General features: G+C 47.7%; 1 protein-coding gene across 4 annotated transcripts in view; it reads right to left on the reverse strand.

The window, feature by feature from the left end:
- Positions 1-11,812: 11,812 nt before the first annotated feature.
- SWAP70 (switching B cell complex subunit SWAP70) overlaps positions 11,813-27,210 on the reverse strand; it is a 150,975-nt gene continuing 135,577 nt past the window's right edge. For all 4 annotated transcript variants that reach the window (XM_019975353.2, XM_070803689.1, XM_070803690.1 and 1 more), the window contains 5 exons: positions 22,361-22,468; positions 20,570-20,736; positions 14,419-14,617; positions 13,361-13,457; positions 11,813-13,026 (listed from right to left, as the gene is read on the reverse strand). In XM_019975353.2, the coding sequence (XP_019830912.1) occupies positions 12,920-13,026; positions 13,361-13,457; positions 14,419-14,617; positions 20,570-20,736; positions 22,361-22,468 (678 nt within the window). In that variant the 3' untranslated portion in view covers positions 11,813-12,919. The remainder of the gene's footprint in view (positions 13,027-13,360; positions 13,458-14,418; positions 14,618-20,569; positions 20,737-22,360; positions 22,469-27,210) is intronic.

Consider the following 27,210-nt stretch of genomic DNA (forward strand, 5'->3'; position numbering starts at 1 on the left):
CCACAGCATTAACCACCTGGCACATAACTGCTTCACGTCTGTCTCTCCCTTCAGAAAGCACACTTCCAGAGGGCAGTAACTTTTTGTTCCCAGTCTATTTTTCAGCACATAGAAGCTTTGCTGAGTACAAACAGGCACATAACCAGTCACTTGATAAAAACACCTGTGGGGACTTCCCTCACAGCCCAGTGGTTAAGACTTAGCCTTCCAATGCAGGGGGTGCAGGTTCGATCCCTGGTAAGAGCCCACATGCCTCAAGGCCCAAAAACCAAAACACGAAACAGAAGCAATATTGTACCATATTCAATAAAGACTTTAAAAATAGGTCACATAAAAAAAAGAGCAAACATCTTGTGGAAGGAAGGAAGGCTCAAGGACGGCTGAGGACAACTGCTGGGCCGTGAGGCAGAAAACCAGGCCAGGCAGGAGAAGGCAGAGGGAGGGGCCACAGGGCAGGCGCGGCCAGACCTGAGAGCTGCCTGGGACAGGAAGGAGCCACCTTCCCGAGGCCCGGCCCCCAGCGAAGTGTGTCCAAGGGGCCTCGCACTCACCCTCACCCCCTTCCTGATGACACGTGGCGGGGGTGGGGTTGTCCTTTACAACCAATACCGCCTTGACTTCCAACCCCCCAACCCATCCACGTCTCCACGCCTACTGCTAGCCCCGTGAGCATCCCAAGCTCTAATCATTTGTCTACAAATCAAACAGTCCCTGGGCCCCTCCATTCCTATAAGCATCCATCAGCCTAGCATCCATGAACCCGCCCTTTAGCACGTAACCAATGCCCTCGTCCTACGTCAGCCTTTCGAAACACACATGGCAAAGCAGGAGCAGGTTATGAAAGGGTCTTGAGCACCAGACTAAGGCAAGCCACCTTTATTGCTAAACAGAAGGAAGCTATGGAAGGCTTCTGAGCAGAGGAGTTACAGAATCACATCTATATTTCAGACAAAGAAAGCTGGCAGCTATGAACAAGATGGACTTGAGGGGGTAGTCAAGGCAGAAAGATCAGTTGGGGTAATATTGCAATATCCTAGATGATGAAATAGGGCAGAGGCACAGCCTCTAGGGAAGGAAGAGTCAAGCTGCAGATGGGAACCGCCCTGCAAGCAGGCCTGTCCAGATGGGGGGCCATCTAAAAGGCCTTGGCTTGACACCCACCAACGGACCTAAGCATGGTGCTTCCCCATCCTCAAGTGGGGCTGTGCCTTCTGCACATCTGGCCCAAGACATCCCAGATAGGTGGTTCCCAGGGGCCTGCCTCAGAAGTTGTCTTTTCTGGGCCCACCACACAGTCCTCAACCCTCCAGCTCAAGCCGCTGACACTTCGAGTACACAGTCACCCACCAGCTCTAGTCTCACACTTCAGCCCTGGCTGTGGAAAGCTTGGGCCTCTTCTCTGTTAATTTTCTCCAACTCCTCAGAGGCTGGGCCTCAGGCCCAGTGAAGTCACAGTCTGGGAGGCAGCCCTGGCTCCCAGCCCTCCCACGGAGGCTATATTTGGAGCAGGACAACTCCCAGCAGACACACTTGGGACCCACCCTGCAGCGCAGCCCCAACCGATGGTACCAAGTTTCCAAGCAGTGTGGGTGTTGCTCACGTTTTCACTTGTTTGTTCATTCATTCATTCATTCGTTTATCCATTCCACAGATATTTATTGACCACCCCCCCAGCAGATTGTAGCAGGATAGAGGGTGGGCACGTACACGTGCATGCGTATATATGGGCACCATATATATGCGTATATATGGGTCTAAACAGGGAAGGCAGCACACACTCTGGGCACCCTCCCTCAGGGTTCAGTGGCCTGGTGACTCAGAATCAGAGGCACGTGGTGTCTGCAGGCACCTGTGTGCGCGTGCATGCAGGCACGTGCTCTCTGAGGAGGCATCTATGACTCAGTCACATCACGTCTGTGTGTACCTGCGCGTACCTGCGTGGATGTGTCTACGTGTGCAGGTGGGGCAGAGGCTCTGGCCCCCAGGGGATGGGGGAAATGGTTGTGACTGACTCAGCTGCATATGGTGACTGGGGTGCCCGCAGGCCAACTGTGACTTTATGCCCTTGCTCACTTGTCAAGTCAAATCACCCGTGTTAGGTGCAAATATTCTATAGGGAGGAAGAAGAGGCCCTGAGCAGGAGACACTTAGCTGTCTGGGTACAGCCCCATCTGTCCCAGGGGTGCCCCACCTGCCCCTCCACTGAGGTACAGGGCCCCCCATCTCAACCCCTCTGGCCTGGCCTCCAGGAGGCTCGGTGGCCACGCCCCACATGGACTCTGCCAGCACCCTCATCCACCAGGCCCAGAGAGGCAGGACTGCCAGCTTAATCGTCTTCCTACCACACAAAAGCTCTTCTGTTTCCACCATGATGGCATCTTTCTCCAACACCCGAGCCCAGGCAGAGCTCAGCAAGAGAAACTGGGAACCTCTTCTGACCTCTGGGGCTCCAGACCCACGCCTGGGCCACTGCCCTGCCCCCACCCCATCTCCTCATCCGCGTCCCTTGCCCTCTCTCTGCCTGGCTGTCTCTCCTTATCTGTCCCAGGGTCTATCTGTGTCTCTTCTCCAGGCAGGCTGTCTGCAGCGGAGGCTCCCCAACAACAGAGGTGCTGACAGCGAGGGGGTGTGCGGAGGACACTCCGGGTCCTTTCTTGAGCCTTATCAGAAAAGTGAAGTGACTGCTCAGGGCTCAGGCTGGAATTTCGCCCTGGATGACCTTAATCGGCTTGCTGGGGCCTCCCTGGGGACAGCTGGGGTCAGGCCAGGCAGGAAACAGGCCCTTGCTTGTTGGCTGCTCCTCCTCCCTCCTCACCCACTCTCACCCAAGCCAGACGGCCGGCAGACTCCAGCCAAGCGTGTCCACAGAGGGCAGAGGGCTGCCCCTTTCTGAGATGCCTACAGCAACAGGGCCCAGGGCTGTTTGCCCCAGGGAGGGAGGCGGGGGGAATGGGGGAGCATGCATGACTAACGTGCCTCCAGGCGCCAACAGGGCCCTCCTTAGGGCCCCCCCCCCCCAGGAGGAAATCCCCAGGGGCTGAGCCAGAAGCGGGGGTGCTCTCACCCTTCCCTCACGAGGCCCCCGGGCTGGCCAGCACTTGCCCGCACATGCACGTGCCAGGAATGACGGAGTGGCCCTGGAGCCTGGGCACCTGGGTTTTGTGTCCCCTTGGGCAACTGCTTAACTCTGAGCCTCACCTCCTTCATCGGTAAACTAGGAGAGCAGCGCTGAGTTCCCGGAGTGTTGAAGATAAAATGAGCTTGCGGCGGGGCTTGCTTCCTTGGGCCGCGGGACTGGGGGCTTCCTCCAACCCGGGCCCTCGCCCCGCCCGCGGGAGCCGGGGAGCAGCGCGCCTGGTCCGGCCGGGACGGTCCGCGGCGCACGCCTGCCCCCTGGCGGCCATGCGGATCCTCGCGGCCGGCACTAGGGCATTTTCCCGGCCCGCGGGCTCTGGGTGTGGGATTTTCCGGGGCAGGTTAGAGCGCAGGCAGGGAACTCTGGAAGTTGGGGGTTTTCTAGCGTCTCCGTTCACATGAAGTTTCCCAGGGTTCGTTGGAAGAGAAGACTGGGATTGGCAGCACGGGGGTGGATGGTCCAGATTCCATGTATGCTGGTGTTAACTTTAAGAAGAAAGAAAGGGAAACGAGTCCCTAACCTCAGGATTGTTGTTTAGTCGCTCAGTCGTAGCCGATTCTTTGCAACCTCATGGACTGTAGCCCACCAGGCTCCTCTGTCTGTGGGATTCTCCAGGCAAGAATGCTGGAGTGGGTTGCCATTTCCTTCTCCAGGGGATCTTCCTGACCCAGGGATTGAACCCGAGTCTCCTGCAGTGACAGGTGGATTCTTTCCCGCTAAGCAGGAGATCCGGGTTTGATCCCTGGGTTGGAAAGATCCTCTGGAGAAGGAAATGGCAACCCACTCTAGTACTCTTGCCTGGAAAATCCCACGGACGGAGGAGCCTGGTAGGCTACAGTCTATGGGGTCGCCAAGAGTCGGACACGACTGAGCGACTTCACTTCACTTCAAGCCACCAAGGAAGCCCAACCTCAGGATAGGGTTAGGTGAAAGCCACCAATGAGAGGAGAATTGTGGTCAGTCAGCTCTGATGGAGCCCAAGTGAAGTCGCTCAGGCGTGTCTGACTCTTTGCAACCCCCATGGACTGTAGCCTACCAGGCTTCTCCGTCCATGGGATTTTCCAGGCAAGAGTACTGGAGTGGGTTGCCAGATGGAGCCCAGGGGGACTGTATTGGTGAGGCATTTGAGAACAAGGATTTCTTTCAGAAAAAGGCTATTTACAAGCCAGCTTTTATGAGGAGGACACCCGCCCTTCCCCAGCACTGGACTGGACTTTGGGAGTGTTCAGGGCTGAAGTGCCGGAGGGAGCCATACCCCACTGCTGTTGAAGGGGAACCAGGAAGAACATCCAGTGTGGTGATAGGGCTGCAGCCCTGGGTGAATCCCCAGAAGGACATGGAGAACAGCTGTGGCCACCACAGAAAAAAGCTGTAATGACCATCAAGGAAGCCACATAAGCCCTGAAGGAAGAGCAGAGCCTGGGGGTCCTTGGTCTCTACCCCAGGCCCTTGATCTCTACCCCAGGCCCTTGAGATCCCTCACAGCCTGCTGGGGCCATCCGAGTGGTTGGTGTGGTGGGACGTGGGAGGCACCTTCACTGGAGGCCCTCACTCGTTCACTCAGAAGTGACACTGGCCTGTGGAGGGGGAGCCATGCAGGACTGACCCACCTCAGTCACCTGCAGGATTTTCCCAGAGCTTGCCACTCTGTCAACAAAATCCCCACTAGGGAGACCAGCTCTGGCCAAGATGGAAAGCCCCTCACCACAAGACTCTGTAACTAGATGCAGAGACAAAATGCCAGTCAGAGCATGTCTGTGAAGCTGAGAAACCCGAGAGGGCTGTGCGTCGCCTCACCAGTGAGAGGGGGGGCGTTGTGTGCGCCCAGGTGTGACACCCTCAGGACACACCCCCTGTGAGAACACAGACCCCCGGCCCAGCTCACCTGAGGTGACTCCATTGCCTCACCAATGAGAGGGGGGGCGTTGTGTGCATCCAGGTGTGACACCCTCAGGACACACTCCCTGTGAGAACGCAGACCCCCAGCCCAGCTCACCCGAGGTGACTCCGCAGGGAACTGTGATTAGGACCCAAGTCTGTATCATTCTGAAATTCAGGTCCTTTCCAACTCAGTACTTTTTTTTTTTTTTTTTTAAATATTGAAAAATCCTGCCCATTCATCAAAATCGTTAACATTGTACTTATTGATCTACCATCCTCATCAAATCTCATCATGATGCAATTTTCCTTCCATTTTGTAAATTTATTTTCAATTTCAAATATTTTCAATTTAAATTTATTTTCATTGCTTTACAATGTTGTGTTAGTATCTGGTGTACAACATGAATCAGCCATAAGTATACATGTATTCTCCTCCCTCTTGAGCCTCCAGTATTTAATTTTACAAATCTTAATAGGGTTATTCCTGGCAATACATTGTATTTAATATCTACCAAACTATGGATGAATCATTTGATATTTATATGCAAATGAACCTTTCCTGGTCTTTCTTTGCTTATTTATCCATCTAAGAAGGGGCCTGTATTATGGATCTTACCCATTCCTAGAAATATGAAATGTCAGAATTATCCTACTATTTAAGGTAATAGCTACAGCATATATAGGTTGTATCTTACCATGAGGTTACAAATCCTTTTGAGGGGCAACAGTCATTACCAATCTCCTTTTCAGCAATTCCTTACATTGGCATTAACCAAGCCAAATGAATCTTGGGAGGATTCTCAGTTGACAAAAGCCACTCACCCTATTCATCACCTTCCACTTTATCCTCCCATTCATTATTGCCGCTTTAACAGTTCTTCACCCATTACTGCTACATAAAACAGGCTCTAATAGTCCAACAGGGATCTCATCCTATATGGACAAAATGCCACTTCAGCTACACTAGACAATTAAAAATACCTCGGTTCTCTTGTAATCTTAGCTTCTAATCTTCAGTACTTGCCTCCAAGACCCACTGTGGGCGAGACTGGCCAAGACGGTGGAAAAGAAAAGCCCTGAGCTCACCTATCCCGGGTACACGGAAATCACAACGATCCACAGGACAACCGTCAATGGAAAAGACCAGAACCTACCAGGAAAGACCTTCTACAACCAAAGACACAAAGGAGAGTTGCTGGAGCTGCTCCAAGTCTTTGCTCAAAACCCATGCGTGAATCACCACCCTTTAGCAGGACTGTCCTTGCTCACAACTGCCACCTCCCCCACCGTTAGCAGGAGGGGACATGAATCTAAGTGAAAGGGTCCAGAGATAAGAAATGAAACGACACACACCCAAAAAGAAAACCCCACAAAAATGGATATTTAAGTTTTATTTCGGTGACTGCCGGGAGCCACCACAGGAGATCCCAACCCATGCCAAAGGTCATGCGGAAGAGACCTGACAGGCAAAGGCGGATCAGGCCTCCAGGGACCCCCTGAATCTGCTCGAGCATCTACCCCAAAACCGAAATCTGTCTACTGTTTATTATATTATGCCTTTCACCAACTCTTCTGTCATTAACAGGGGGCTATCCCCGACCACCTTTCTCTGGAAAAAATCAACTTAGGGCTTTAGTTAATGGGCATGATAGGAGTATTTCAATTCAAACCCCTCTGTTAGCATTCTAGCTTGCCTGACAGGTTTATCCATACTCTTGCAATTAACACACATGATTGTTCACAATTCCCCAACCTTGAAAGGCACGGGAAACCTAAACATTCTAAAAGTCCTAATGAGCACAGAGTCCTTTAAGGGATGAAAATTATTAGAATAGATAGTATTGGTAAAGGGCTTCATTATTGGGCCAATGCTTGCTGCCAAGTTCCCATATCCCTTATCCACTGTGCACCTGGAAGTGCATTGGTTAACATAGCTGGAATGTAAGAAAAACAAGCAGCAGCCTTGGAATTAACCACATCAGACCTTTGAGCTAATTGGTTCTTTCTTTGTCGTAACTCACTGCACCTTTGCTCCGTGAGAATGTAACTCTGTTTAGTACTTTCTGAGGCTGGGAAAAATAAAGAAGAAACACTTTAAGGGAAAATAAGTTTTCTGGTTGAGCAGCGTTTATCAAAAAAGGGTCATAAAATGTCCACAGGCCTCCAAGGCCAGAAGATAATGTACACAACATTGTTTATGGGAAAGGTGTGCAGAAAAAATCCTGGTTTTGATAAACAGATGTAATGTTTGGGCTGACTCTGTATGACTTTGCATCTTTCATTTCCCTCTATGTACAAGTCAAGGTATAAAAGTTCCTTCTGAAAATAAAGTTATGGGCCTCGCTCACCGAAGCTTGGTCTCCCCGTGTCGTTCTTTTTTCCTTTTCCCTCCTTCTCTCTCTCTGTTCTTCTTTCAGAATGACTCATTGGAACACAGGAGCTTCATTGGCTTTCTGTGTTTATCAAGGAAGATCAAGCCCTGCTCTCCGCTTGGCTATCCTTATTACCTAAGCCATCATCCTGAGGGTACCCCTGGATCCTGCTGGGGCTGGACCCTGGCAGGTGACATTTCAAAGATTGTTTTTTTAATCAGCCTTCTTGTGAAACTCTGTATTACTGAATAAGAAAAGCAAATTTTTAACGTTTAAAAAAAAAAAAGAAAAACCTAGATGGAACCAGCTAGCACCAAAGATGGTGCCGAGTCTGACCTCCAGCAGACCCTGAGTCTCATTATATGTTGAATTTACTACATTAGCATATTAAATAACACACCTACCAGTGGCCAAAACCAGACACCAAGGACCAAAAAGGGACGGTCAGGGGATGGCACCCCCACGGCCCCCTGCCCCTTCCCCACAGACTAAAGCACAGGCCTCCCCAGAGTCAGTCCCACTCCTCCTCCCTCTGTTGTTACGCTATAATTTAATCCCTCTTGCCAGGTGAGTGAGAAGTTGATTTGTGAACTTAATTCCTGCTTCTTCATTTTTTTGGCCACTGAGTAAAGCTTATGCTGTGTCAATTTCAACTTTGGTTTCATTGCTGGCTGCTTGAATCCTGACAGAAAAAGAACCCTACCCTGCCAAAGTCGAGAGCCTCAGCCAGGCTAGGCCCGAGTAGGGTCCACAGAACTTAATTCAACCAAAACAAGTAGGAGCAACAAACTCACGATATAATCAAACCCCATCAACCCGGGGTGGGGGCGACCCACAAACTGGAGAATAATTACATTGCAAAGATTCTCCCACAGGAGCAAGAGTTCTGAGCCCCAAATCAGGCCCCACAGCCCCAGGGGTCCAGCACTGGGAACAGGAGCCCCCCAAATATTTGGCTTTTGAAGAACCAGCGGGGCTTAACTGCAGGAGCCTCTTGGGACCAGGGAGACAGACTCCACTCTCAGAGGGCTCACAAAGTCGCATGCGAACCTGGGCAAAAGCAGTAATGTGATAGACACCTGGGCCAGACCTACCTGCTGGTCTTGGAGAGTCTCCTGGAAAGGCGGGGGCACAGCTGCCGCGCACCTTGAGGACAGACACTGGCAGCAGCCCTTCTTAGGAACTGTGTGGACGCTGGCGCTGGCTGAGGCTGAGGCTAGGGGACCGCATTTTGAAAATCTCCCTCCAGCTCATTAGCCTAACAACCTGCAGGTGCCTCAAGCCAAGCACCTAACTGGGCGGAGACATGGCCCAGCAAATGGGCTGCTTAAAGACCAAAGAGCCCACAGCTGCCTCCAGACTCGGCCCTGCCCACCATCGGGGCAGACACCAGAAGCAGAAAGCTGCAATGCCCCAACTGGGCCCTGGCTGGCCCTGTCTACTAGCAGACCACCGCAACCTTCAGGACACGCCAGGCCCCTTACCCAAGTGAGTCAGGAACTGCTTCCACCCCCCGCAAATGATCTAAAATGAACTCCAGTATCCCTGGCCCTCCAGCCAGACTCCAGGGACCAGCTCTGCCTGCCAGTAACGCCAAGCCCTGGCTTCACCTGCCAGTGGGTGGGCAGCAGCCCCAGAGCCTTTGGGACCCTGACTCTGTCCTTCAGTGAGTCAGCACTAGCCTGGGCCTCCTAGAAAAGAAGGAACAAGACAAAGCCCCAGAAGAACAACTAAGTGAGGGGGAGACAGGCAGAGTTAAGCGACCTCTGGGACATCAGGGGGCACCAGTACTCAGAGTGGCCCCAGGAGGAGAAAGGGCCTGAGAAAATACTTGAAGAGATAATAGCGGAAAACTTCCCGAACCTGGGAAAGGAGTCACCCAAGTCCAGGAAGTGCAGAGAAGCCCACACAGGATGAACTCAAAGAGGAACACCTAAGACACCCTGTAATCAAGAGACCCATCATGGACTGCAGAGTGTTGACTGCGGGCAAGAGGCTGGGGGACCTGGGACAGGAAATGAGAGATTTAGATGGGGAAGAAGGGCAGGATGCGGGGCTCAGGGCTGACTGGAGTGGGGGCTGCTAGACAAAGCTTCCGTCTCCCACTCATCACGTCCTCCGGCCCTCATCCGGGCCCTGAGGACAGCTGTTGAGGAGGTGGACACAAACAGGGAGAAAGGCCTTCATTCCTGTGGGTGAACGACCCCGAGAATCAGTATGCTGCATCTACGTAGTAGACATGGAAGAGGAATCTGAGGCTAGCCCTGGATGGAATTGTGTCCGCCACAGACCTACCCACTCCCCAAGAGCAAAGACTCAGCAACCTCAGAAAGGTCAGTGGAAGCTGGGCACAGGACAAGAAGGGGTCAGGGCCCACTCCTCCAGAGGGGTGATGCAGGGACACGGAACCAGCTGTGTGGTGGGAGACAGAAACACACCACGATAAAACCGTGTGACATCAAATGTATTTAAAGAACCCAGAGGAGGCAGGTGGCGTCATGAACCACATCCTAGAAGACGGTCAGCTGTTCCTGGGTAGATGTGGTTGGTCCCCTTCCAGGTCCTTCTCTGCAAAGGGAGGGCTTTGGACCAGCTGACCCCAGGAACTAGCCAGCCCAGCATTCTAGAGGCACTAGGTACAAAAGAGCAAACTACAAATCTTGAGTATAACGCTGATATATTTTACTTATGTAACCACTACCCATTTCCAGCATCCCAGAAGTTCACTTGTTTTCCAGTCAATAACTTTCCTTTCCACCCCCAGGTAACCACAATTCTGACTTCAAAAACCGCAAATTAGCTCTGCCGGTTCTAGAAATTAATATAAATGGGGTCAAACAGTATTTTCTGTGTTTGGCTTCTTCGTTCAACAAAATGTCTGTGAAATTCATCCACGTTGCTGTGAAATTCATCTCTCAGTAGGATTCCTGTCTGAACACACCACATCCACAGATCTGTTTCAGCTGATGGGCACTGCGGTTGCTGCTGCTTTGGGTCATCCTGAACGAAGCTGCAGTGAACCCCCTGCAGGGTCTCCTTGTGGACACCTGCCTCATTGCCCTTGGGGGGACCACTGGCCTGCGGGCAGGTGTTGTCTCTAGCATGAGGAGATATCACCATTTTGCTTCCTAAGTTGAGGGGTGACTTTTATGGGTCTCAAAGTGAATATAAAAATACAGAAGGAAGTAGAGGGAAGAGCAAGAGGAAAGAAATAGATGGACCTTAAAGTACTCCTAATACTGATTCTTGCAGTCAATGCTGAGGCCCTACTCTGATCTGGTAAAAGCTGGGCCGCACCTCTTTCCCACTCCCCGTGGCCTGACGTCAACCCATCTCTGCTCTGCCAGGACAGCTGTGACTTGCTGGCACGGCTGTGGAGGCACGATGGAGGCTGTGCCAAGTGGAACAGGCACCGGTGCTCTGCGAGGGACATTACCAGCCGGGCCATAAATCTGCACACTCATTCCTCCCCAGCTGCTGAAATGGTTCCGACAGCCCCTCCCCACACTCAAGGTCATGGCAGCTTTACATTTCCCGCCTCAGCAGCCTGGATCCTAGGAAGACTTTAAAGCATATACAAAGCAACTCCCCGGGCACGTAAGCGGAAAGGGCCTTTACAGAGCCTCTGAAGCACAACGCCCCACACGGGGCGGCCTCGGCTCCCGCCCTCTGCCCGCTCACCGAGCACCCGGCCGCTGTCCTCGAACATGCATTCTACTTACACCAACGAGGTCAACTCCTGACACCCCTCCTAGGGAAACCCTGACGCCAAGAGCCTATTCTGTTCTGGACCAGAACGTGCCTTTCTGCAGAGAATGTTTATCAGGCCAGGTAATTCTTTGTTACAAGGACCGTCCCATGAATTGCAGGGTATATAGCAACATCTCTGGCTTCTACCCTCTAGATGCCAGGAACACTCCCAGTAGTGACCACCAAAAATGTCTCCAGACACTGCCCCTCCACATTTCAGCTTTCCAAGACATGATCAGGCTGCACTGAGTGGGCCTGCTTAATCCACAAAAGGCATTTTTTAATCTTGGCAACCGTGTAAAACAAAAACAAAAAAACCCACACTGTTTACTCTGGTAAAAACTGAAAGAAAAACAGGAGAGGCAGAAAAGAAAATTCGGGAAAGCAGAGGCAAGAGGATTTGGAGGAATAGCGAGGACGAGGGAGAAATTATCCGTGTGAGTTCCCGCTTGTAAGCTGACGCATCCACCATGGTTTCCCACATCAGTGACTCAAGCGGCAAACTCGAGGCCATAGCTAACTTCGTGACAGTGTCGGTTTGGGGGCTACAAACTGCAAATCCAGTATTTCAGGAAGTGTCCCTAAATCCAAGTTCACCTCATTATATGGAAACATGCACACATACACACAACCTTACCCTCCTGTTCCGTTAAATCAGACAGCTTAAAATGTATGGTCTTCCCATATTTTTTTATTTTCTTATCGACTCCATTTGACTAAAACAAACAAGAACCATACAAAACAGTTTTAACATATCTTAGAAAATTAGCCAAAAAATTAAGAAGGTTCAGCATATTACATTGTACAATATTTAGGTAAGAATGTTTGAAAATTATAAATATTTTGTTCCCTCTCAACATAGCACATCACAAAAATACATTTTAAAAACTTTTTTCATGTGTAATTTCTAGGAATGATCATATTGCTGTTTATTAAGGCAAAGGTCTGATTAGGACAAGCATTCACACACACCAGAGATGTTCTGTACAGTAACTACAAACGTAAAACCGAGGGGTCTGCCAGCACGTGGATGGTTGAAACCATTTTAAATATTAGGAAGAATTCAGTTAGTATCAAAACATCATTCTGAATGGGATTCACTTAGCTCCTCTCTGTGTTATCTTTGATTCTGAAGTATCTATCTCAGCCAAAGCATTATTAAAGACTTCTGCTCCCTTGAGACGGTGTCTCTGGAGCTAGATGCCAATCGCTCACGCGGCATTAAACCTGCACAACCGAAGGCAAGAATGGCAAGCCCTCAGTCCGAGCGAGGCCCACGTCCAGGAGAAGGGCCTTTTCCAGCTGAGCAGCCGTGGTCAGAGGCGTCCGCGTCCACCGCGGACCACGGTAAGCAGGGTGGCCGACTTAGTTTAGAAACAAGCACGCGGAGGAGGAAATACGCTGCTGGAAAAACAACAGCCCCAGCCCACAGAGGTTCCGATACCCAGTGACCTGAGCGCCTCCCGGCTCCTGGGCACACGCCACTGGGCTGTCTGTGCACCGCCGCCTCCGAAAAGAATCTGAGGGAGCTGAAGGGAATTTTCAGAAGCTGAGGTTTTCAAAGAAAGAGTAAATAAAGAGCCTGACAATGTTGACTTTTTTTTTTTTTTTTTTCTTTTCAGGTAAGCCCTTCCTTATTGGCAGATAAATAAGAAGGCTTCTTTAGTATACTGACCCCACAGGAGGCACTGGATTAGAAGCAGAAAAGCCAGGGCCTTCTGTCTTTAGCATAAAGTTCTGCAGCTATGCTTGCAACCCACACAGCTGACGTAATGACAGCTCACTCTGTGGTCTTCTTTTCTTTCCAGCTCTTCTGTCGTTCCTCAAGTTCTGCCTGGGTGAAAGCTGCCGGGCCCCAGTTAGTGATCAAGTGAGCATTTTTTGAACCTAAGAGACAAACACGCATCAAACATACAAGGTCTTATATTCTTCAATTAACATTATCATTTTTCTATAGACAAGACATTTTTCTACTTTATTTTCTTTTCTGAGGAATATCCATAAAGGTCATAGGAGGCAAAACCATCAGAAGATGTACACAAAGGGAATTAAACAGGCCTTCTCATCTATCAGAAAGCAAAAGAAATTCAAGAAAAGTTTATTGCAAAGAGCTGGGTTCCTGTATATTTGGGCTAAGAAAGTCTTTTTTTAGCACAATTCAAGTACACAAATAAAAGAGAAAAACTGACTAAATATCTGATTACTTCAGAGAGTGTGTTACCTGGTTCTATCAATCGAATTAATCCTTCATGATGGGCCACTTTGTCCTTCCAGCTCTTGGTCATCTTAGCTGCCATCTCTAGCTTCTTTTTAACTCCCTGGAACAAGAGCAGACTTGAGACTCTGCAAACACACAGGTAGTTTAAGAGCCAAATAACACTGATTGGGCACTTGCTCCATGCCTGTGGATTATCTCATTAAGTCATTCCAGCCACAGAAACATGGGCTATTATTACCCTCATGGTACACAGGTGGAGACTAGGATTCAGAGCAGTTAAATAACCTGCCCGAGGTCCCCCGAGGACCTAATTCACACTAATTACAGATGATGTATAAGATACTCCTGTGCCAGTGACGCCTTACTGCCTCTCGACTCCAAATCCACCCTTCGCTGTCCTGCCTGTGACCCTCGCCAGCAGGCCCCACGTAAGCTTCGTCAGTGGAGGAGCTGGCAGGACACTGGAAGAGGCGGGGGCTTTGCCTCCAGGTTCCACTGTGCTCATCTCAGCAGCTCCTGTGGCACGTGGGACACCCACAGTGTCCATCTAGTGGGTTTCAGCGGCACCTCCCCTGTGGGCAGCTGCCACCAGTGCCCCAGAGGGTAGCTTCCCCGTCACAGTGCTTCGTTGGGCTTTCCTGCCGTCCAGGGGCCAAGGCCATGCCCTCCCCAAGGAGGACTGGATCCTAGCACTGGGCTTATAGAGCAGAGTGTGTGTTCCTTGCCTGCGTGCTCTGTCCCAGCCGGGGTGGGGGTGGGGGCAGTGGCTGCTTCCTGTGTCTGCTCTTCCTGTATTCTTAAGAGTTTTTTGGCTGCTCAGTAGGTAATCCTCTGTTGTAGTTAATAGCTGATTATATTAAACCTTCCTTGTTCAAAGTACTGTGTGGTTTCAGTCTCCCGATTGAATTCCAACTGTTATACCTCATCGCCTGTGAAAAACCCTCACTTACAGCTAAGCAACATCCTCACACAGCTTTTTATGGCAGAGCAAATAAATATTCTCTTGTTTTTAAATGTTTAAGAATTTAAATGCACATATTTGCAGGGATGGGCGTAATGACCTCGTACTGCTCAAGTGCCTGTTTCCGCTCGAGCTCGAGCTGCTGCAGCTGCTCCAAGGCTTCCTGGAGGGCCTGCTCTTTGATGACACGCTGGTTCTCCAGCTCCTGCTTCTCCGCTTCCGTGGTCTGAATGGCCTGCTGCTGCTCCAGATGCCACTTCTCCAGCTCCGCCCTCTTGGACGACTCTTCCTCCAGCAGCCTGCAATACAGAGAGCTCAGGGTGACCGCACCCGACCCAGAAGATGACAAAGCACAGCGGAGCCTCAGAGGAGCCGGGAGGTCATCCAACCACCTCTCTTCTCACAAAAAGGAACCCAGGAGCCAGAGAGGCCCAGATTTGTGGGTAAGGTGACCCACGGGTCTGCTCCAAGCTCTGTTTCACCCTTTTATGAAAAAAAAAAAAAATTAAAAATAACATGTACTGAAGGCTTAATGGGCCAAGAAAGAAGTGCATTTTTTCAACTGATCTTCACAATAGGCTTACGTACTATTATTATTCAGTTCAGAGATGAAGAAAGTGAGGCACCAAGGGTAGGTGACCTGGACCAGGTCATCCACCTGACAGGCAGGTGGCAGGCTGAGTGTTGAAATCTGCTGGTTGCTACAACATTAAAACACTTTTTTATCTAGCAGAAACCTATCACCAAGGGAAAAGCTGGCACACCAACAAAGGCAGAGGAGGAGGAGCTGACAAAAGCCAGAGGAAGCAGACGCCAGCTACTGACCGAGCACTACAGGTCAGGCTCTACCTTTGTTCCTGTGATTCCCCCAGAATTCCGTATTATTGTTATCACAATAACACGGTGTTATTGTCATCACAATAACACCGTGTTATTGTCCCTGCAGATGAAGTCAAAGGGTTTCAAAGTATGACGCACAGGTAAGCAATGGATTTCAACCCAGGCCCACGTGACTTCAAAATGTTATCTTTTAATAACAGGCTACCTATCGGAGGATATCCCAGGTTAAGCAGGTATTTAATAAATAAACTAACTTGTACCCCAAGTGTAGACAATGTGGTTAGATGCCAGCCCAGGACAGGACGCACGTCTACTGGCTCAATCGTCAGAATTATGTAACAAACCCCACAGCAGGCCAGTTACTGCTGCCTAAGAGCATTTGCACGTCTAAAGCCAACAGCAGCAGAAATAAAGTGACAGCCTCTACAGCCACTATCTGACACCCCAATCCTGCACCACTGTAAGAATTCCCTCAGCGACATCCTACAGGGTGGCCTCCGACCGTGTGTGATGGGCCACTGCTTCACAACCTGGGTCAGTTTATTTCTGGGCAGCCTTGATCCTTAAAAGTTCTTTCTCAACTATCTCCTATCTCCTCCCTCGGGTTCCACAAAGGGCCAGTGTGCTCCCTCTGAGTCGTCTCTTGGATGTGACATCGCAGTGAACACTACCCTGCCACCAGGGGCTAACCAGAGTGTGTATGCTATACACCATCCATGTGCTTTCCTAGACATGGGAGATACACCAGTGAACGAGACTGGAAGATCTGTTTCTTCATCCTGGTGGTCAAAGTCTGGAGGGCAAGGGATATTGCAGAAGGTGAGGCTGCCCAGCACTGAATCCCCTTCACGTGTCCAGGAATGTCTTGATGAAAAACGGGGTCCGTCTCCCAACACAGAAGTCACAGCCCCTGCCCTTCTGCCCCGGCAAGCTGGGGTGCAGTGGAAGCTGGGCTTGGCTAAGCAGCTGTCACTCCTAGAACTTCGTGAAACCACTGACTCACGAGAGCAGAGACAGTGGAGAGTTTATCTTGCTGGTGGTAGCAACATGCAGTGTTGAGTGATGGCAGAAGCAATGGGGACAACTGACTGACAAACCCATGGTGCCAACATCTGCATCAGTGACATCCTCCCTGGGCTTGTCCCATGGCCTTGTTTGGTCTGCTCAGCCTCCCTTGGTTCCTGCCTGTGTTCAGGGCCTGGCCACCTGCCTTTCTGAGGAATTGGTGAATTTCTCAAGAACCTTCCAAAAAAACACTTTGATTGCTTTAGCTAACCCAAGTTGGGTTTTTTTGGTTTGCAAATAGGACTCCTGACTAAAGACGAACCTCTCTGTACCTCAATTTCTTCATTTATGAAAAAGGAATAGGAACTACGTGCGTGTGTGTGTTTGTGTATGTTCAGTCATGTCTGACTCTTTGCAACCCCATAGACTGCAGCCCGCCAGGCTCCCCTGGACATGGGTTTTTCCAGGGAAGAATACTGGAGTAGGTTGCCATTTCCTACTCCAGGGGATCTTCCCAACCCAGGAAATGAACCCAAATCTCTTGCATCTCTTACAATAGCAGGCAGATTCTATACCACCAGCGCCACCTGGGTAGCCCCACTAGGAACTACTCCCACCATCAAAGGTTTGCTGATCCACTAGATGTGATAATGTAGGTGGTTCTTAGAACCATGCCTACCGCATTGTTAGTATTGAATAAATGTCAGCTCATATTGTTATGATGGGACTATTAGCTCATTTGCTCTGAATGCTCATGAAGACTGCCTGAGAGTATATGAGTATATGAGGTTTTTTGGCAATCAATTACATCAGAGAAGTAAAACCCTGAACCTTTTCAAATGAATTGCTTTTAAGCCAAGTCTCCTGGATCCTGTACTTGCTCTGTTGATACTTTAAATTATCTTCTTGCTCTAAAACCAGCATTCCAGCCTGTCAACATCTTTTTTGAATGCTTATTTTGATATTCTATACATTACATTTCTTCTCCATCTGCAAATGAGATATAAAGGAACAGAAACCAACAAATTCCGATGACTATCAAATCCAGACATTAAACTCTGCAAGCACCACCCTCTTCAGCCTTCACAACAACCCTATGAGCTTATTACAGATAAGGAACTGAAGGCTGAAAGTCGTGAAGTAACTTGTCTAAAAATTACACGACTAGACAGTACAATGGCTGGGAATCAAACCCAGATCCTCAGTCCGGGGCCATCTATTACTGTGTGGACTGCTGTTCCATATGGCCCCAAGAGTAGAACTTGGATCCACCCATTCAAAAAAGATTCCGTGGGTACTTACCATGTGCCAGACAATGCACCTGTTGCTGGGGATACAGACCTGACCAAAGTGTGCTCCCAGGCCTTACAAACATAAAAATTCAGTGGGTGGAAGTTATAATGGGGCAGCCTATGGCTCAGTCTCAAGAAGTTTCCAATAATTGAGCTGTCCAAATGGTAAATGAACAGTTTCCTTCTGAGTTCCACTCAGAAGAGGCTAGATAACCTTAAGGATTACACATTAAAAAACAGCAACACCACTTCAATTTTAATGGAAAAACCCAAAACGAGAAGACCCAGATGGTTCAAGTCAAAGTCCTTGTATTTAAACGATTCGCGATTAAAAGTACCTCTGGGGAAACTTAAGACACTGACAGAGGAGGGCCCGTCCACTGGAAGAACAGCGAGATGCCAAATGTTCCGAGAGTGCCTTGCTGTTGCTCAGAGCTAGGACAGAGGTCAACTACAAAGCCCTGGATACACACCCCCAGCGAAGATTACGTTACAGCTCACTGAGGTGCGTGTGTGCTCAGTCATGAAACATAAGCTTAGCTGCAGGGTGTATACAGAGGGCTTTTCAGTTGACCTCTGTCCCAGCTCTGAGCAACAGCAAGGCACTCTCGGAACATTTGGCACCTCGCTGTTCTTCCAGTGGACGGGCCCTCCTCTGTCAGTGTCTTAAGTTTCCCCAGAGGTACTTTTTAATCGCGAGTCGTTTAAATACAGGAACTTTGACTTGAGCCACCTGGGTCTTCTTGTTTAGGGTTTTTTGTTTTTCCATTAAAATTGAAGTTTTTTCAGCTTTTCAGTTCATTAGTGCTAGACTTAAACGTTTCTATCCCAACTCCATGATGATTTCCTTTGACCTTTTACCCACAAAGGGTACCCTGAAGAGTGGGAGCAAGGAGAAAGCCCTCTTGGTCAGTCTGACAAAATGTCCCTCTGAATCAGGCCCAGCCTCTAGTGACTTTGGAAAAGATATGGACTCACCACACTTTAAAAAATGACCACTAAAAAAAAAAAAAAAAAAAAAAAGACCACTAGAGGGCGTAGGTCTGTCCCTTTCAAGTTCCAAAATCGAAGTTAAAAACAGAATAGTAAAATGCCTAAAATGGCCTTTAAACACCAAGAAAAAGTAGTTAGTTTTTGTGTAGTAATTTTAGCTTATTGGTACAGAGCTGTATGTAGTAGTTATATTTCCATTTACCAAGTTGAAACCATTTTTCCATTTACTGAGATTAGAGTGTACAAAATAATTAGTCAGAGCTTTTTCTTTTTTTGGCCATGCCATGAGACATGCAAGATCTTACTTCCCTGACCAAGGATCAAACTTGTGCCCCCTGCAGTGGAAGCGCAGAGTCCTAACCACTGGATCACCAGGAAATTCCCTTGCTGTTCAGTCACTAAGTCGTGTCTGACTCTTTGTGACCCCAGGCACTAGAGCCCCCGGGGCTCCTTTGTCCATGGGGTTTTCCAGGCAAGAATTGGGGAGTGCATTGCCATTTCTTTCTCCAGGTGCATCTTCCTGGACCAGGGATCAAATCTGAATCTCTTGCTTTGGCAGGCGGATTCTTTACCACTGCGCCATCATGGAAGCCCAGGGAATTCCCTAGCCAGAACTTTTTAAATAAAATACTCATGCCTGGGCTCCTATCCACAGATATTTTGATACCGTAAATCTGGAACAGTCCTTACACGTGCATTTTTCAAAGCTTTATGTAAATGATTCTGATATTTACTATTGATTAAAAATTACTGCCATTATCCAAAACTGTCTTATTCAAAACATCATTCTATAAACATGAAGTAACTAATACTTTAATAAATTTCTAGAGTTACCTGGTTCCCTTTATGATCTGATCTCTGCCATGTCATAATTAATCTCCCTCACAGCTTCAGAGAAGTAAATACATATTGCATCTCATCTGTGAATTCTCTACACAAGGGCAACCTATAAACTCAACACATCACAAATGACGCGGGTCAAAAATACCTAACGTCCCTAGAACGTCTCTCTTCGGAAGTCGCACGGGACCAAACCTTCCCATGCAGCGGACGGTGTGCTAAGATCACAACTGTACAGTGCCACTGCCACTGCCCAACGGCAAGCGGGTGAAGGTCCCTAGACCCTGGCTAACACCACGATGAACACGCACTTGTGGGACCCGTATGTTCCAAGCGATGTGTAAAGCATTCGATCTTCTATTAGAAGATAATTTTTCCTTAACAGAATCAAACATTTCAACACCTAATTTGTTTTTGAAGTCATTTTTGGCAACGTGCGTAACAAGCCTTTCTTTCTCTCTTCCTACCTGAAGATTAAACAAACACCTCTTGCAGCTCCACGTGTGGATGCAGCCATGGAAAATCTATCCCAGCTCATCCCACACCCGCTCCTACAATGGCGTGAGGTGTGCCTGCACTAATCAGCTGCGGCTACGGGGCAACGGTGGTTAGTGCTGCAACCCCTGACGCGACATCTCAAGGACAGCTAATGGGGAAGCAAGTTAGAAACTGGGAGATGGCAGCTGACATTTGCTCTTTGGGGTCTTCATTCAATTTCGTCCCTCCTACTGAGTCAAAAGTGAGAGTTCTCATCCAAGATCACGACCATCATACATAGTAAACCTGACTTTAAAAGGTCTAAGGGGGAAAAAAAAATCTGTTTCAAGAATTTCTGAAACTAAGAATTATGTAAGGAATGTCACCAATCCTGAAAGACCAAATGGAAACTGCTCAGTTCCTCACTGTCCCCCAAAGTGGCTGCAGCTCTGGCCTAACAGGCCCCTGCCTCCACACGAGGGCCTTCTCAGGTCTGGAACATGTGGAAGAAACCAGATTCTCATCAGGGCTGATGCTGGCTCCACGGACATTCTAGAATCTGACTAAGGGAACCGCACCAAACACATCCATCTGACTACTCTGAAATAGATACACGGCCTGTCATTAGCCACAGAAGCAAGGGTTTCCCGGGGGAGATGGGGAATAAAGAGCCCAGCCAGATAAGCCTCCAGGGTCCCTCCCATCTGGCAGAGACTCTTCCCTCTCCAGCAGAGTCAGTGCTTCCTAGAAAGTGTATGAGCCCAGGCAGGGCACACAAAGAGCAGAGGATGAGTTGATCCGCACCTGGCCTGTAGCTTCCGCACAGTCTCTTCATCTTGCCGAGCCTGTCTCTCATCCTCGAGAGCCTCCTGCAGCTTTAGGTACATGTCTTCCAGCTCCCGGACCCGCTGCAAATACTGCTCCAGTTCAGAGGATTTCTGGGCAACCTGTTCTTCCATCTGCTGCCTGATCTGAGGGTATAAAAATCATGTTTAAACCAGGCCGACTTCGCCCTCGGGAAAGCCTCTTGCTCCAACACCACCCTGAGCGAGGCCACAGCCACAGCCACAGCACTTCAGGTTGGGCAGGGCCCTGTCCTTCACTCCTTGATGATGGAGGAAGCAAGAGTACCACACCCATCCGCAAGACCACAGTTTAAGAGTCCAGGCACACAGACTACACCCAAAGGCTGTTCTCCTGCCCTGGTGTATTTCTCATCCCTTCCACCCTGCATTTCAAACTCAAGAAAAAAATACTTCCCCGTATAATTTCTCTTTAAATTCATTTCTGTCTTAAAGCCACATCCATCTAAAAGGAATGAACCTTTCCCACTCAGAACACCCAAAAGGTTAAAATAAGGGGGAAAGGAAAGATGGTCTCCTGCACTTACCTGGCTGCCTAGCACCCTCTACTTTCTCCCTCCCTAGGGCACCTCCAAACCTGGGGGACCCTCAAGCATCTAATTAGCATTCTAACACATTTATGGTTTCTCCATTCTGGATTAAAGAGCCTTGAATCTCTGCCTTAAAAGTTAAGACAAGGACATCATAAATGTAATATCAAACATATTAGCACATGTCTCTGCAGTTTGTATTTTCACTTGCATTAGCTTACTTCATCCTCACAGGGGTCATGAGAGATCATGTGACATCCCCCTAATTTGAAGAAGAGAAACTAATACTCATAAGCAAGAGCAGAGGACACGAACCCAGATCTGGCTGTGGTGCAGCACCCCCTCAGATCTCGGGTGCCTTCCTTTCACAACACACACACATCCACTTCAAGTCTAAGCAACAGAAAGTTGCTGAAGGAAATGTCACAGCACGTATTTAGCAGGGCCATGGGCCCAGCCGTCTCCCACACACTGTAACCCAATGTGAGGAGACCTGTGTTCCAGTTAACCAGCTCACTGCCTGAAGCAACTGGACCGTGGGGATGAGAACCCCTAAGATGAGTCAGAGCTGCCAAGAGTCACAGACCAGCATTCACATATTCTCATGACTTCAGAACCCCCACTCCTGCTCACGATAGAGGGGAAATATCATGGAACCTGTAGACCAGCATTCACGTATTCTCATGACTTCAGAACCCCCACTCTTGCTCACGACAGAGGGGAAATATCATGGAACCTGTGCTTACTTTTTTCCAAGCCAAAACTCTGAAGGATGAAAGGGATGCTAGCAATAATTATACCAGGATGGTGGGGACTGTCCCAGGCAAACCAGGACGTGGAGTCCCCCTCCCCACAGCACTTATCAACCCATTCCATAAATTTGTATTGGAGGTCTTGAGAGCAAGATTTACCTTTACATCCTTGGCATGATACCTGGCACACACAGAGTGCTCAATAAACTAATAATGAGTTAATAACAAACACAAAACCTCCCCAACAGCCAGCCCACCGTGAGTCAGCAGCAGAGACAGCTGGCAAGATGATCTCACTCTAGCCTCCCAGGTCTTCCCCCTTCACCAAGCCAGGCGGGCTCCTGCCCCTCCATCCACACAGGTTGGCCTCTGTCCTTCTGCTGACCAGGACGGGATCGGGGTGGGCTTTTCAAGTTAAAGCAGCAGCACCCCAGGGAGTGCGGTACTTACAAGCTTCTCCCGCTCCAGCTCCGTGCTGAACCTGGCCTGGAGCTCCACTTGAGTCTGAAGGCGCTTCTTTTCTTCTTCTGCTGCCCGAGATGCTGCTTCTTCCAGTTTCTACCCGAAAACCATTCATAGAAAAGCAGGGACCGTTACAGTGGAAGTGCATTTGGAGAGAAAGGGTCACATTTAAACATTATAGGGGAAGCCAGTCATTCTCAATGTTCAATAAAGACAGAATAAACCCTGTAGATCCACTGCAATTCCAGTCCAACAATTTTCCCAGTCAACATACAAAACAAATTGGATAAACGAATGACTCCTAGTAAGCTGTAACATTTTGCAAAGAAAATTTTAGTGTCGTCATTAAATTCATTTGCAAATGCATCTGTGAAGTTCCAATCTATTTCTTGCGCTCACTGCAGTTCTGTCATCTTAACACTGTTCCTTAAAAACTTTGCTGTTGTTATGTTAGCCGCTCAGTCATGTCCGGCTCTTTGCAGCCCCATGAACTGTAGGCTCCTCTGTTCATGGAACTCTCCAAGCAAGCATACTGGAGTGGGTAGACATTCCCTTCTCCAGAGGATCTTCCCAATCCAGGATGGAACCTGGGTCTCCTGCATTGCAGGCAGACTCTTTACTGTCTGAATCACCAGGGAAGCCCAACTTCCCAAAGGGTGGTTCTCTAGTGAAAGAAGGGAAAAACCGAAAGCAATCATTTAAAGTCTCTGGGAATTATCCTGAGAGCATACAGCAAACAGAGAACATTTATCCAAGAAAATCAACTGAATCTCAGCAAGAACTGTGAAAGTCTATGGCATCTGAACCGCATCACGGCCTCCTCTCCACCCTACCCTTGCGTTGGCAGTAGAAGGAGGCTCTACCCGTGGCCATGGAACCAAGCCCACAAGGCTCCCTCTCAGTTTCCAGTCTAAGGATATGGTATCCCACAGGAGGATGCAGACAAAAAAAAAGTTGTCTGCTATTCCAATAAACAAAGGATGAAGTCTGCTATCAAGCCATCAGCCACTGCAGCCATCCCAACAATGACCCATGAGGGAAATTCAGGGTGGAGAGAAACAGGACGCTGGCCCTCGAGAGTTAAAATGCATACCTACAAAATCATTTTAATGAGCTAAAATCTGTATCTTCCTATATATAGAAAAGCACTAAAATCATTAACTTGAAATATCTGTTTTCTTGTGATAAGCACTAACCACACGGTTTTGTTTGTTTTCCAACAAAAACTCCTATAAATCCTGGCTCTCCGCCTATCTCTTTGAAATAGCTCCTCATAGCTGAGAAGCTTTCTCCCAGGCAAGAGTCCTCAGTAAAAGGCACCAGATAAAACATAACTCTCAACTTGTAGGTTGTGTGTTTTTTTCAGTCAACAAGATCAACAAACTAAATCACAGGCCAGCTAAAAGTCTCACAGGGGAAACAGGGGAAGACAGCAAAGAGCTCCCATGTATTAGGAACAAGTTTCAAAGTCAGGCCTCAAAGATCAAACGTGGGCCAGAATTTAAATATCAGACTATGGGGCAAGTTAGGCCCCAGGGCATTGTTGAAAACAACAGATAAACCTGTGAGATGAACACCTGAGAATGTGACGCCAACTGAGGCAGCCAACTTAACAGAGAGATCAGAGGTGGAGACGGAACCCTGCTGCCACATATAAAAGTAAACTCAAAACGGATTAAAGACCTAAATGTGAGACCAGATACTACCAAACTCCTGCAGGAAAACACAGGCAGAACACTCTTTGACATAAATTACAGCAGTATTTTTTCAATCTGTCTTCTAAAGGAAAAGCAATACAAGCAAAAACAAATGGGACCTAATTAGACTTTAAAGCTTATGCACAGCAAAGGAAACCATCAAGAAAATGAAAAGACAACCTACTGAATGGGAGAAAATATTTGCAAATAATATGACCAATAAGGGGACTAATATCCAACATATATAAACAGCTCATACAACTTAACATTAAAAAAAACCAAACAGGCCTTCCCTGGTGGCCCAGTGGTTAGGAATTCACCTGCCAATGCAGAGGATATAGGTTCAATCCCTGGCCTGGGAAGATCCCACATGCCGCAGGGCAACCAAGCCCGCGTGTCATGACCACCGAGCCCTTGTGCTAGAGCCCGTGTTCCGCAACAAGAGAGGCCGCCACGATGAGAAGCCCACACGTCACAACTAGAGAAAAGCCCTTACACGGCAACAAAGACCCAGTGCAGCCGGAAATAACAAGTAAATAAATAAAAGATTTAGGGGAAAAAAAAAGCTAAACCCTGCACACTGTTGGTGGGAATGTAAATTGGTGCAGCCACTGTTGAAAACATTATGGAGTGGTCTCAAAAAGACTAAAAACTAAACTACCACATGACCCAGCAATTCCGCCCCTGGGTGACGAGGTAGGAAGTTTCAAGACAAAAACGCTAATTTGAAGATATATGCATCCCAATGTTCATAGCATCATTATTTATTATTGTCAAGATATGGGAGCAATCTAAGTGTCTTATCAACAGATGAATGAATAAAGAAGCTGCGGTGTTACAAATATACAATGGACTACTACTAAGCCATAAAAAATAGCAAAACGTTGCCATCTGCAGCAACGTGTACGGACTTGGAGGGTGTTATGCCAAGTGAAGTGGGTCAGACAGAGAAAGATATACTGTATGATATCACTTATGGGTGGAATCGGAAACATACAACGAACTAGTGAATATAACAAAAAAGCAGCAGACTCACAGATACAGAGAATAAACCAGTGGTTACCAGTGAGGAGAGAAGGGGAGGGGCCGGGTACAGGAGGGAGGAGTGCGAGACACAGACCGCTGGGTAAGACAGGCTCCAGGATGCGTCATACAGCGTGGGGAAGAGAGCCAGTATTCTGTAACAACGATAAATGCAGCGTAACCTTTACAAATTATTTTTTTTTAAATAATACAGAAAAAAAAAAAAAAAGCTCTGTTGACACCCTGGTTACTCCAGGACACTGTACCCATACCCAAGGCTGTGCCTTGACAGAGGACGGACAGTCAGAGGCTGCATATCATGAGGAAGATGGACTTCACTCTAATAGTCCGGCCAAGTCACCATGCAAATAAATGAGCAAACAACAGGAAGTCCTTGGGAGAAGGGCGGAAGCCACATCGAGAGGGCTTACAAATATCATCTAAAACACCCAGTTTTCAACAAAAATTATGAGATATGTCGAGAAAGAGTGTGACTGATACACTGGAAAAAAGCAAGTAATAGCAACTACCTTTGAAGGAGCCCAGGCTCTGGATTTAGCAAAGACTTCAAAGAAGTTATTATATGTTCAAAGAACTAAGGAAACCTTATTTACGGAAATTATAGATGATATGATGATATCCCCTCAAATAGACAACGTCAATAAAGAGACAGAAATTATAAAAAGAAGCAAACAGAAATTCTGCACTTGAAAACTACAATAACTGAACTAAAAAATTCACTAGAGGGTCTCACCAATACAAGAAGAATCTATCAAAGACAGACTGATAGAAATCATCCAATCTGAAGAACAGAACAGAAAATAGCCTCAGAGAAATGTGAGACACTCATTAAATGTGAGACACCACTGAACACACCAACATTCACAAAATGGGAATATCTGAAGGAGAGGAAAAAAGAGAAGGAGTAGAAAAATATTGGGAGAAATAATGACTGAAAACTTTCCCAGTTTGATGGAAAACATTAATACACCCATCCAAGACAGTAAGATAAACACTAAGAGTGTAACACATACATCATATCATGCACACATATTTACCATAGTAAAACTGTGGAAAACCAAAGACAGAAAATGCCGAAAGTGACAAGAGAAAAATGACTCATCTTACACAAGGGAACACCGGTAAGACTGACAACCAACTTCAGAAACATGTGACTAGTTCTGACCAGAATACCGTAAATAAATAGAGCGAAGTGTGATATTTCTGGGCTGGAGTAGTTAACTGGGAAATTCTAGAACACTTGTTTGTCTGACACAGTGAACAGCAGTATTTGACATGGTGGCTGTTCCATCCGCCTGTATGTCATAATTATAGATGTATATACACTCTGATCCAGCAATCCCACCTCTAAGAATTCATTCTACAGATACATCAGACATGTATAAGTAAGTGTTAGTCACTCAGTCGTGTCTGACTCTTTGCAACCCCATGGACTATAGCTCGCCAGGCTCCTCCGTCCACGGAATTCTCCAGGCAATACTGGAGTGGGTAGCTAGTCCTTTCTCCAGATCTTTCTGACCCAAAGACTGAAGCCAGGTCTCCTGCATAGCAAGCGGGTTTTTTACTGTCTGAGCCACCAGGGAAGCCCTTTAGACATGTATGGACATTTATAAAATGACATAGTACAAAATAATTCCCTGCAGCACTGCTTATTAAAACAAAAGACTAAAACCACCCACAAGTTCATCAACAGGAGGAACTAGTTAAATAATAATATAGTCAAATAATAGAATATTTTATAGCTATCAGAAAGAATGAGAAAGCTCTTTATACTACACTGATACAGAAAAAAATATATATATATATAAACTAGACACAGAATCATAAATATGTACTTTTTGTGTTTAAAAATGGTTAAATAAGAATGTATATTCATATTCTCTAGAATATACATTATATGAATCTAGAAAGATACATAAGAAATGAAAATAATAGTTGTCTTAGGCAAGGCATAGGAACCAAGCAGAGGGAAGAGACAGTAGAAGGAAATTTTTTCACTGAATCCCTTTTTATCTTTTAAAATTTTTGAACCATATGATTTTATTACTCATACAAATGATTATATATGTGCTGGGGTTGGGGGGATAAGTAGGTGGA

The sequence above is a fragment of the Bos indicus genome, chromosome 15, assembly GCF_029378745.1.
Source record: "Bos indicus isolate NIAB-ARS_2022 breed Sahiwal x Tharparkar chromosome 15, NIAB-ARS_B.indTharparkar_mat_pri_1.0, whole genome shotgun sequence".
Lineage (NCBI taxonomy): Eukaryota > Metazoa > Chordata > Mammalia > Artiodactyla > Bovidae > Bos > Bos indicus.